The sequence below is a fragment of the Rhinatrema bivittatum genome, chromosome 2 (genome assembly GCF_901001135.1).
Source record: "Rhinatrema bivittatum chromosome 2, aRhiBiv1.1, whole genome shotgun sequence".
Lineage (NCBI taxonomy): Eukaryota > Metazoa > Chordata > Amphibia > Gymnophiona > Rhinatrematidae > Rhinatrema > Rhinatrema bivittatum.
Genome location: NC_042616.1, coordinates 241540032 through 241552560, shown reverse-complemented (window position 1 = coordinate 241552560; position 12529 = coordinate 241540032). Strand labels below are relative to the sequence as shown.

At 52.0% G+C, this 12529-nt stretch overlaps 1 protein-coding gene across 2 annotated transcripts in view; it reads left to right on the top strand.

Moving 5' to 3' along the window:
* ACPP (acid phosphatase, prostate) overlaps positions 1-12529 on the top strand; it is a 183349-nt gene that overhangs the window by 48486 nt on the left and 122334 nt on the right. For both annotated transcript variants that reach the window (XM_029589330.1, XM_029589331.1), the window contains exon 5: positions 9538-9636. In XM_029589330.1, the coding sequence (XP_029445190.1) occupies positions 9538-9636 (99 nt within the window). The remainder of the gene's footprint in view (positions 1-9537; positions 9637-12529) is intronic.

Genomic DNA, 12529 nt, shown 5'->3' with positions numbered 1-12529 from the left:
CCCTCACACTAAACAGGCTACCCGTAAGCCATATATTCAAAAGTATGCACTCCACTCTATGTCCAGCATGGCTGTACCCAGCTCACACCATGCAGCCTCCAGAGTCCTCCTCAAACTGCCCATCAGACAAATTTGCACAGCATCATTACAGCCAGAGACCCCCACCCCCTTGAAATCAGCCACTCAGGAGAGGGTCCTCCCTCTTGACTATGAGGACAGCTTCTCAGCGATGAACTGCTGTTCATCATTGGCATCAATTCCCATCCATCCCTTGGTTTGTATACACTACCACAGGCATGGGGTAATCACGAACTTGCCGAGAGCTTTACGTCCCACCACGCTTCAGCCTTAAATGAAAACTACTGAAAAATTGCCTGCAAAGCTTCCTGCAGGATTATTAAAAAGATCCTGCCCAATGTCAGAAAAGTGCACATTGTCATCTCTATAAAAGCCTTTGCAGAACGTGGAGATCAAGCCATGACATTTATTTCCTAGAAATATCCAAGTTGTTAAAATAACAGAGGTCCATACTGAAAGTGGTTTGTCCAGATAAGTTGACACTTAGCTGGACAAACCCCAAGGTTTTAAAAATCCTACCAGTTTCACCAGCCTTAAGTTATCTGGGTAAGTAGTTAGCTAACTAACTACTTAGCTGGATAACTCAGGGGCGGTCTGGGATAGTTTACAATTATCTAGCTAACCCATAGGTGCATCAGTTTGTGATGTTTTATCACAGGAGGGGTTCCACTATTATGTGTGTGTGTGTGTGTGTGAGGGGGATTGCTGTGATAATGGGATATTCTTTTGTCTCGCAGCCAATCACCGCAGGACAAAAGAACAAACCAAGTGGCCCTTTAACGCAATAGTGGCCCCATCTTCAAGGGACTGCAATCGCCTTAAATGGCCACTAGTCCGAAAAAAAAAAGTCATGGCCACATGGGGAGGTTGCATGAGGTCAGTGCTGACTGCCATCTCAACCCGGGACCACCTCGACTGCCCCAAAATGTAAAAAATGTAAAACAGAATTGTGATGGCCTGAGACCCTCTTCCCACCTCCCCAAATGTGGCCCCAGCCTCTGATCCCAATACCCCATCCAAGTGAGAACCTGATCATGATCCGCCGACTCCCCCAAGTGACAGTGATGACCCCCCAACTGTTAGACCCCCTTGCTGCCATTCACCCACCCCCATTCCTCCAAGTGACAGATTCCTCCCCCAAAAGTAAAAAAACAAAACAAGAAAAGGGTCCCGGACTCAGACCCCCCTCCCTGCATCCCCTTCAAATCTTTAAAAGGATCCAGTGGGGGGGTAAGTTCCAGGGATCGGACCTCGGCCACATGGTCTGGATCACATCAATGGGGCAAGGTCAGGTCAGTGCAATTTTGGAAAATATTTCTGGCCCCAATGCAGGATCCATTTTAAGGTATGGGGGGAGGGGCCAGGGCACTACTTTTTTTTTTTTCAGGTCTAGACTTTTTTTTTTTTTTTTACAATTGGAGGGGGCAGTTGCTGTCACTTAGGAGTGGGGGCCATCGGGCCACATTTGACTACTTTATTTGGGGAGGGGGGAAGGGGGAGCAGGGCTGTCACCACATGGGTCTTTTTTTATTTTTAAGATTTTGGGGGGAGTCTGGGCCATCTCGACTGGCGGCCCCAGGTTGAGACAGGCATCAGCACTGAACCCCACTCAACCTTCCCATATGCTGCGATTTTTTTTTTTTTCCTGCTGCTTTAAATGTGTAGCTTGAGCCTTGGGACCTGCGTTAGGGCCCTGGGCCTCCCGCCATACATTTAAGGCATTTCAAATAGGTGTAGTTATTTTATCGCAGCTGACCACCTTCTCGGTCGGCTGTGATAAAATATTTACATCGAATTGACTAGTAATGACCACCTTTGCATGTATTTGCATTATTCATGCATGCAAATCATATGCAAAGGAGGTCCTTGTATTAGGGGAGGGAATATGGATGGGGAAATGCAAAATATTGCATATATTGCACGGGGTCGCTCGGGGGGTCCCGGGGGGGGCCTCTTAAGGAGCGGCGAGCGCGGGCCTCGGCCTTTTCCATTGCCCGCGCTCGCCGGTTATCTTCGCCCGGAGCTTTAGGGGCAAGCCAGGAGGCCGCACACGAGGTCGGTGGGGCAGCGAGGCGGTCGAACGGTCGGAGGACCGCGTCGGTTCATCTTCGCCCGGAGCTTTAGGGGCAAGCCAGGAGGCCGCACACGAGGTCGGTGGGGCGGTCGAACGGTCGGAGGACCGCGAGCAGGCACCGAACGGGCTCCCAAGCCGATCGGGGACCCCGGAAGGATTTAAAAAAAAAAAAAAAAAAAAAAAAAAAACCCTGATACGTGGGGCGGCACCCTCGGCACCAGGAGAAGGCCGCAACCCCAGGATCGGAACGGCGGTCACACGGGAAACCCGAGCAGCGCTAGAAACCGAGGAGGGAGGCATCTGCAGCACAGAGAAAGAACTTTTAAAGGAGAGCAGGCAAGATCACGGGCAGCTGAGCCGCGGGAAGCGCATGGCAGCATAAGGACATCAGCCCTGCAAGCACCACGTGGAGACCATCCCGGTGCCAGGATAAACACAAGCAGCACTGTGGTTGCTCCGGGGAAATTAGCACTGATCTGTGCAGCTGGGAGCGGCAGGCTTGACCCGGAGGAGGGTTGCAGCAGCGCTGTGAAGAATTTAAAGACACAGCCGACAGAAATACAAGAGGCAGACAGGACTCCCAGCACAGCTGAGCACGGGAAACACGTGGACAACTGGAACGCACGTTAACGGAGCTGAACGCAGGAGCGGACGAGGAAGCCCCAGCGCCCCCCCCCCCATCATTCGGAAGCGGCAAACCGTGAGTAAACAATCATAAACTGTTGAATAAAGAAAGAGAACAGTCCTGTGTGTGTTGATTGTGAGCATGCCTGGGAGAGGACCAGCGAGAGCACGGGGGGGAGCAAGGAAGAAGAGGGGTGAAGAACCACGGGACGGACCGGAGGATCCTGCCCCAGGAAATGGAGAGGGTGGACGAGAGACCGGCAGGAGGCGAGGACCACTGACGAGGAGCCACAAAGGGGCATGGCCGGCGGACAAGGCCAAGAAGGTGCAGGCAAAGAAGAGCGGAAGGGGACGGCAGCAGGCGAAGCCTGTCCCGGGCGAACAAGACAGCCACCATGGACCTACGGGCTCAAGGCTTGAGTCGGGGCAAGGAGGCCCACTGCAGTGGGGGTGGCCCACGTGGCATACAACAGGAGTGGGAGCCGTGCCACCCGCGGGAGCATCCGGCCCAGTACCGGAGACTCCGTCACAAAGTGGGCTGGGAGGAACACAGCAAAGTGCCCAAGCATGGTTAGCCACAATGGCTAACTCTTATCAACAGCACATGTACCCACCATGGTGGCAGGTGCCTCCGCCATGGTACAACCAGGTGGCCGGGGGCACGACGGTCACGCAGGACAGGATCGTCGGAGCACAAACGGCTTTGGAGTCTACGCAAGTGCGAGAGGGACAGAGCGAATCGGGACCGCAGCGCAAGAAACGAACTGCGGAGAGCGTGGCCCGCAGAGCCAAAGTCACCCCGGGGACCGAGAGTCGAGAAAGCGAGACGAGCTCCGGGGAGGACAACGGGTCACAGGTGCAGGGAGGCGCAGCGGACGTGGTGGTCGGAGCGGAAGCACCCAGCGGGCGAAGCAGCGGAGAGCGAGTCAAGGAGGGAGCAGCGAATAAGAAGGGTAATAAGAGAAGGAGGAAGGTCAGCGAATCCTCCACTGACTCGTCGGAGGACGACTCCGAAGGGAGTGAAGGGGAAACGGTGCACCCAGCGGCGGGCAGGGGCACAGGAGCAGGCGCGACAGCTACCTCGGCACTGCCGCCCTTAGCGGAATTGTGGGAAAGTGTTCCTAGGGCGCTGCGCAGCAAAATAAGAAAAAGAGAGTACATAGATATATTCTCAGTATTGGAGGGTAGGAAGGGTGCAGTAGAGAGAAGGAAGAAGGGAAAAAAGGACGAGAAAAAGGTGGGCGAAGCAAAAGTGGCAAAAAACATAGTGAATTGGGCCAGAGCATTTTTGAGGATGATTAGTATAACAGGAAGGGCAGACCCGGCACAGTATGCGCCCATGCTTAGCTATGCAGATGCAATACTGGAAGGTTATAAGGAGTATCAGGGATGGTGCTGGTTGAATTATGACGAGCACTTTAGGGATAAAATGGAGGACAATAAGGGCATGTCATGGGGAACGCAGGACGTCGGCCTATGGCTACGTCAAATGACCAGCAAGGTCCTTGACACAAGTGGGGCACATGGGAGCGGAAAGGCGGCTAACGGGACACCAACGCCGGGGAGTAATTCCTGGGGGGAAAGCGGGAATAGCAAGGACAAAGTGTGTTGGAGATACAACAAGGCGGGTTGTACATTCCACGAATGCAAATTTAGGCATATATGCTCCGTGTGCTCCGCGCCGCACCCGGCCAGCAAGTGCAATAAGAAAGGGCAGGGGCCGGCTAGTACTCCCGGTGGGGGAGGAAGGCAATAGCGTCCTCAGTAAAGCACCGTCGCCGATACACCTGGCGAACATGTTGGAATGGCTGGCAGACTACCCTAAAAGAGAAGAGGCTGCCAGGCTTAGGGAGGGTTTCAGATACGGTTTTAGGATACCATTTCAAGGAATAATTAGGAGCGCGAGATTAGGTAATGCCGTCTCTGTAGTGAGACACGCGGACATAGTACAACAGAAGGTCCTTAGAGAAATCGAATTGGGAAGGATGGCGGGTCCATTCGCGGACCCACCTTTCCGGGACATGATGGTTTCACCGTTGGCAGTAGTCCCTAAAAAAGAGCAGGGGGATTTCAGGCTTATTCAGAACCTGTCATATCCCCCGGGTGAGTCGGTCAATGATCATTTACCGGAAGAGGCTTGCAGGGTCCAATACGCATCTTTTGATGCAGCGATCTCATTGGTAAGGCAATGCGGTCAAGGGGCTCTAATGGCCAAGGCGGACATAAAGTCAGCTTTCAGATTGCTGCCCGTCCATCCCGACAGCTTCCCGCTCCTAGGTTTTCAATTCAAAGGCAGATACTACTTCGACAAGTGTATGCCCATGGGGTGTTCTATATCTTGTGCTTGTTTCGAGATGTTTAGCACATTCCTACATTGGGCACTGCATAAAAGGACAGGGAACAGTAACGTGGTCCATTATTTGGACGATTTCTTGTTTGTGGGACCGGCCAATAGGGCCACCTGTGCACAGACGTTAGCCGGATTTCAGGAAATGGCCCGAGAATTTGGTGTCCCTTTGGCACAAGAAAAGACTGAAGGTCCAGCTACCACGTTATCTTTCTTAGGTATAGAGATAGATACGTTGACAATGACGTCGCGACTGCCGTTAGAGAAAGTAGGTAAGCTGCGGGACTTGCTTAGAAAGACAATGACGGCTAGGAAGGTCACCCTAACAGCGATGCAATCCCTGATAGGAAGCCTCAATTTCGCGACTCGGGTAATACCCATGGGGAGGGCTTTCTTACGACGATTGGCAATAGCGACGAAAGGAGTGAAGCGACCGTACCATCACATTAGGATATCGAGACCAGTAAGGGCTGAAATTGTAACGTGGCTACAATTTTTGGATAAGTTCAATGGCGTGGCAATGTGGCAGGAGGAGACCATGTCCAACAGGGACTTAGACATTTTCACGGACGCCTCGGGAGGATGGGGATTCGGGGCGTATTGCCAGGGTTCATGGTGTGCGGCACCGTGGCCGCAGGCATGGAGGGATGACGGCTTGGTGAAGAACATTACCTTCCTCGAGCCTTTTTCCGATTTGGTAACAATCACTGTTTGGGCCCATAGGTTGCATAACAAGAGGATAGTTTTTTGGTGCGACAATATGGCCGTTGTAACAGTCCTGAACAAACAGGCGGCCCACTGTCCGCGGGTGGCGGGGCTGTTGAGGGAAGTGGTTCTGCAGAGCCTGCGGTTGAACATGACCATAAGGGCAAAACATGTGCCGGGCACACGGAATCAGGTGGCAGATGCATTATCACGGGCTAAGTGGGCTCTCTTTCGCCAACAGGTGCCAGAGGCAGAGGCGGAGGGAGTCCCAATGCCGGAACATCTATGGCAAATTGGAACAAGGTCGAACAGGGATTGCTGAGGGCGTCGGTTGCCCCAGCAACGTGGAAAGCCTATTGCCGTGGTTATGCTAAGGTGCAGGAGTTTATGGAGGGTCAGGGTAGTGCCACAAGGGTGGTGGAGGCCAACCAGATAGTCCGGTTCATATCATGGTCAAAAGAGACAGGAATGTCCAGAGGAGCAACGATCAATCACCTGGCCGGTTTCTCCTTCTTTGCCAAGGCGCAAGGTCTGGGCGACCCTTTCAGCTTCTTCATAGTCAAGAAGATGCTAGCGGGGTGGGCAAGGGAGGTAGCTTGGGAAGGCGATAAAAGACGGCCCATCACGCACGAGTTATTGGTCAGATTGTGCGACGCGGTACAGCAGGTCTGCACTGACCCATTTGAGGTGGGATTGTTCAGAGCAGCCTTTTGCATAGCATTTTTTGCGGCATTAAGGGTAAGCGAGTTGGTGGCCCCATCCAAAAACGATAAGGGCCGCAACGGGTTATTGTACGGCAACGTACAGGTGCAGGACCGGCTCATGAGAATTCAGGTACATAAATCAAAGACGGACCAAAAGGCTAAAGGGGTGGAAATCATATTGGCGGCAGGGGGGTCGCAGGTGACATGCCCGGTGCGGAACCTAGAGAGATATCTGCGAGTACGACCTGCAGGCGGGGTGCACTTGCTGGTGCATAGAGATGGTGTTCCGTTGACGCGGTACCAGTTTGCAGCGGTGTTGCGCTTGGTTTTAGGAAAGGTAGGGTTGGACCCGAAAGAGTACGGAACACATTCCTTCCGGATCGGGTAGCGACTAGCGCGGCGCAAGCGGGTATGCCAATGGACGTCATACGTAAGATTGGTCGTTGGCGATCAGCAGTGGCTAAGCGCTACGTGAGGCCGGGGTTCGTGCAAATGGGTAACTAATGCATTTGATTTCACCCGCAGATACACGGAACCTGAGGAGAGTAGCGTGGTTAATAGGACATTCATTCGTGAGATGGGCAGCCAAAAGGGCGCAGGAGAGACCTTACGGTGTACATTTGGGGCTGGCTCCGGAAGGAGTCACCCTGAAATGGATGGGAAGGTCAGGAATGAAATGGGAACACCTGCTGCCGGATCTGCGGCACAAACTATCCACGTCTCGACAACCAGAGGCCATAGTCATACATCTCGGGGGCAACGACCTGGGGTCCCATTCGGCTAAACAACTGATAGAGATGATTAAAAGGGACCTAGATGCAATTACGGGGTTGGCACCAGGAACTGACATTATCTGGTCAGATATTATACCCAGGATCAAATGGCAGAGTAGCAAGCTGTGGGGCAGGGGCAGGAAGAAGATTAATAGGCAGGTCGGGGTATGGGCACAACAGAGGGGCATTCACCAAATCAGGCATGCATGGGCAGACGAGCCTTGCGCCGGCCTGTATAGGCCGGACCAGGTTCATTTGTCCGACATTGGTTACGATCTATTCAACAACGCCATACAGGAAACTCTTGAGCGGGTACTCTGCGAGGTTCGGCCGCAGCATTAAAGGGGGGAGCCTGGGACAAGTGGAGCACTGTCCCAGTCTGGTGGCGGGGGTACCCGAGTCGGTAGGTAAAGGGGGACCTCGAGGACACGGTCAGGAGGGACCGGAAGTCCTCGGGAAAGCAAAGTGCGTGTATTCAGGCGTGGGCGGCCTGGAGGAATGGTCCCCTGGCTTGGTCACGGCGGGGGGCCGGTAAGATAGTGGCGGACTGGCTTAAACGGCGGACGCTGGTTTTCGACGCCCGGAACGCACTAGGGTTGAGAGCACCGACGGCTCGGGTACCGGTAATGTAATTATGTTGATTCATGTTAATTAATGTTAATAAATGCTGCGGCCTTGTTTCACCAAAGACGGAGTGCGGTGTGATATGTGGGGCGTTGGGGGGAGGAGACTTTGGGGGGGGGGGTGCGGGGGACGGCCACGGAAGTGCAGACTGCCAATGTTAAACGGGGCCGACTCGCCTCGTGCGGGGAGGGCCCCCCCCTTAACATGGCGTCTGCCGAAGGGGGGCCCCCCCACCACCCTACCTTGCGTCCCGGGGCGATATCCGCGGCGGCGCGCGATGCCCCACAGGCGGGGAGCAGCGGGCGTCATCGCGTCGATGACGCGCCGGCACGGCCGCGCGCGTCATCGACGCGATGACGTCAGCACGGGGTCGCTCGGGGGTCCCGGGGGGGGCCTCTTAAGGAGCGGCGAGCGCGGGCCTCGGCCTTTTCCATTGCCCGCGCTCGCCGGTTACCCACCCACCCACCCAGAGGAGTAAAAAGAGGCTGCAAGGCGGCGGAGTCAGTTGGAGACAAGGGGAGAAGAGGACAAAGGAACATCTCGACAAGAAAGGGAGGACTCGTCGCAGCAAGGCGGGGGTACCCGAGTCGGTAGGTAAAGGGGGACCTCGAGGACACGGTCAGGAGGGACCGGAAGTCCTCGGGAAAGCAAAGTGCGTGTATTCAGGCGTGGGCGGCCTGGAGGAATGGTCCCCTGGCTTGGTCACGGCGGGGGGGCCGGTAAGATAGTGGCGGACTGGCTTAAACGGCGGACGCTGGTTTTCGACGCCCGGAACGCACTAGGGTTGAGAGCACCGACGGCTCGGGTACCGGTAATGTAATTATGTTGATTCATGTTAATTAATGTTAATAAATGCTGCGGCCTTGTTTCACCAAAGACGGAGTGCGGTGTGATATGTGGGGCGTTGGGGGGAGGAGACTTTGGGGGGGGGGTGCGGGGGACGGCCACGGAAGTGCAGACTGCCAATGTTAAATAACACCAATATACAATTGGAACAAGAGTGAAGAATATCTCAGCTTGACTTTTACAAAAAAGTAAGGACCAACAGAGTAAAAATTTCCAAAAATTTCCAAAAATTTCCCATAAATTTAGGAGCCTTAAATATATGACTGCTATTCATTTTCCTACAGTTAAGCTCCCAAATTAGGTGCTTAGTGCTGAAAATCAGTGCCAAATCCCTAACTTTTGTTTCCCTGCCCTAACTCCGCCTTATAGCCACCCAGCTTTTAGATGTCTACATTTAGGTGCCTAATGAAACTAGGAGCCTACATTTAGGAACTCAGCTCTAGCAAATTTTCAAGGGGGACAATTTAGGAGCCTAACTCCAAAGGTTAGGAGCGAGTGCGAACAGAATTTCATGCACCTTGCTGCAGAACCTATCCTTAGGCAGCTGCAGAGAACTAGGGTTCTTGACAAAATTTTCCTGGATCCAAAATGAACACATGTGACATCTCTGGACCAGACCAGACTTACAGCATATAAAGATGGAAATACTAGAATATAAAAACAGAAAGATAAAATAAAGTCTGTAATTGTGCACTTACACAAATTAGAAATTAACCTTTCTTTCTTCCTATTCACCTAACATACTCTGTTACTCTGTTTCAGTTGTTGACCCAGCCCTTTCGAAACTGCCCACGTTTTGATGAACTTCTTAAAGCCACCTCTTTATCAAAGGAATTTCAAACCTTACTTAAACCTTACCAGGTAAATGTCAATCAAATATTCAAACAATTTTATGTGATTTTGTTAAAACTAAGAATTTACTTTTTTTTTTTAACAGTAGATTTTGTTAAGCTCAGTTTCCCATGAACTGAGCCGATGAACAGTAACAGAAATCTCTTCAATCTGTTGTTAATGATTACGCAAAATCAAGCAATTAGATGTGATCATGGTTTTTGAGCTGTGCTGGTGTTTTAATTGGTAGCACTCAGTGTACATTGTGGTGTTTAATCTCTAGTACAAATCCATAAAGAACATCATACTAAATAGGAAATAGGCACTAACAAGCCATGCAGGCCCTCTTCCTTGCTGCTGTATAGAATATCTTTAAATCTTACTTGGCTATATCTAACAAATATACAAATGTGCCATCTTTGTTACAAACAAGTTTTGAAGTTTATCCGTAATTTTTGTAAAATCACAATATCAATAGGTTACAGAGTATAACAAGTTTCTGTAATGGTTTGTAAGTCGGAACTCACGAATACGAATTAGCAAACTGCCAACTTCAAAGAGCGCATTTTATGTTTCCATGAGCTGGATGTCTGTATCAAAGAAGCTGCGATATGTGTGGGTGGAGGAATTTGGTTAGGTATTGTAGGGGGGGACTCAGTGAGGAAGATGTGGTGGAATATGGGTAGGTAGGCGGGAAGGGGTGCTAAATGTGATGGTGTAGGTGGGGTGTATGAGTTGAGGGTGGTGGTGATAGCAAAGGTGTGGGGTACTCTTTCCCCTTCATTATCCTCCCCCATTGCACTCTTCAGTTTCTTCCCCTCTCCTCCCACTGTGTGAGTTGATGGTGGAGTATAGAGATGAAGTGTGTGGGGGGCGCATTCTTTCCTCCTTATACTCTTTACTTTGTCATGCTCCCCATCTCCTCCCTCCCCTTGTGTGTATAAGGGATGTGGGGGATACTCTTTACCCTCTGCATGCTCCTCTTTGTCCCCCATGTCTATCCCCCTTTCATTCTCCATTTTCTCCCCTTCTCCTTCCCACTCCATCACCTTCCCTGTGTTCCCTCCCTTTCATTCTCCCTCCTCCTTTCCCACTCCTCTCCCTCCCCATCCTTTTCATCCATGACCTCTCTTATGTTCCTTCCTCCTTATCTCTCACTCCACATGTCCCTCTCACCCCCTCACCTCCTCTCCCACTCACTCACCTTCTTCCCTGCATTCCCTCCCCTTACCCACACCCTCTTCTCCTCCTCCTTTCCCTTTATCCCCCTCCACCTAGCACTCTTCACTTTATTCCCCTCTTCTCCCCCTGAGTAGGGGTGGGGGTGTGTGTGGGGGTGGTTCTCTGTAATGATGGTGGTGAGGGTGTTCTGGAGGATGTATGCTTGGGAAAGGGGATGGTGGTGGAGGGGTGAGTATATTTGTGTGTGTTAGTGGGCCACTCTTCACACCTTTCATGCTTCACTTTTTATGTATATATGTATGTCCCAGTCCTCCTCTCCACTTCCTCTGTGTGTGGATGTATGTGTGTGAAGGGGGAATGAGTGGATGGTTTCATGAGGGGGCACTCTTTCCCTTCACACTGTCCACTCTCTCCCCACATACACACACTCCATTTTCTCCCTCCTCCTAATCCTCTCTCATTCACCCTCATCCTCTCTCAAGCCCTTCCCTGTGTTGTTTTCTCACTCACTCAAACTCTCCCCCTTGCACTCTCCACATTCTTCCCCTCTCCTCCCACCTCATGTAGGGGAGTGTAAGTGGGGTCTGTGGGAGTGGGTGTATGTATGTGTTGGGGGGACCTTTCTTTCCCCCTTGCACTGTTCACATTGTTCCTCTCTCCCCTCCACTTCTCCCATATGTATTTGGGGGGGGGGACTGAATATATGTGGTGGGAAGTGGGGAGAGTGTATTTGTAGGGATAAATTGTGTTAGGGGGAGTGAATTTGTAGTGTGGAGGGAAAGAATAGTTTGGTGGGAAAGCGGATGAGCATGTTGGATGTGTTTGGGGAGTGAATTGAGTAGGGGGTGTGGGAGGAAGTGGATGTGATGGAGTTATATGTGGAGGAATGTGCGTGTGGGAAAGTCAGTATATGTATAGAATGTGTAGGGGAGAGTTGGTGTATATGAGGGAGAGTGGGTGTGGGGAGAGGAGAGAATGTATGTGTGGTTGTTGTAGAAATTGAGTGTGTGGGAAAAGAGCGACAAGTAAATTTTAAAAGGAACATGCATGTGCCCATAAACACGCATATTGGGCAAGTGAGCCAAAATATGCTCAATTTTATATCATGCGTGCAAGTACAAGCGAACTGTTTAAAATATTCTTACCACACTTATGTGTTTGAGCCTTTATGCGTGTACTCAAAAATGACCGGGGGGGGGGGGGGGGGGAGAAAGAGGGAGAGAGAATCTGACACCCTTAAATCTCCCACTGTAAGAGGGGCACTTGCAACTCAGGGTGGGTTTGAGGAAGGGGGCAGTATTACAAGGATCTACAGATCTGTGCCTGTTACGCTCAGTGGTCCACAGACTATTCCTGCAGACCGCTGCACTCAACCTCGGGCCAGCTGGGTGCATGCGCCGCATCCTGACAAAGGGGGCAGCGTCCTGCATGCCACACCAATGCCCATGGCAGAAGCATGGTTGGCTCCTAGCCCAGTGCGGCACTTCCTGGCATCGGGGGAGGGCTCCCACTCCAGGATGACAGGTCTGCTGAGTGCCATCTGCGTTGGCTGTCCCTGCTGTGCAGACAACCCTCCTCCGTACTGCTCTCCAGGCCTTTCTTAGATAAAACACGTGCAAGGACTGAACTTTCTTAAAGGACCAGTGGCGGGAATCCTGCTGAGGCACCTCCAGATGACGTCAGAGCCACCAGGGTATTTTAAGGCTTCCCTGGACATCCCTCCAATGCCTCTGCAATAAGT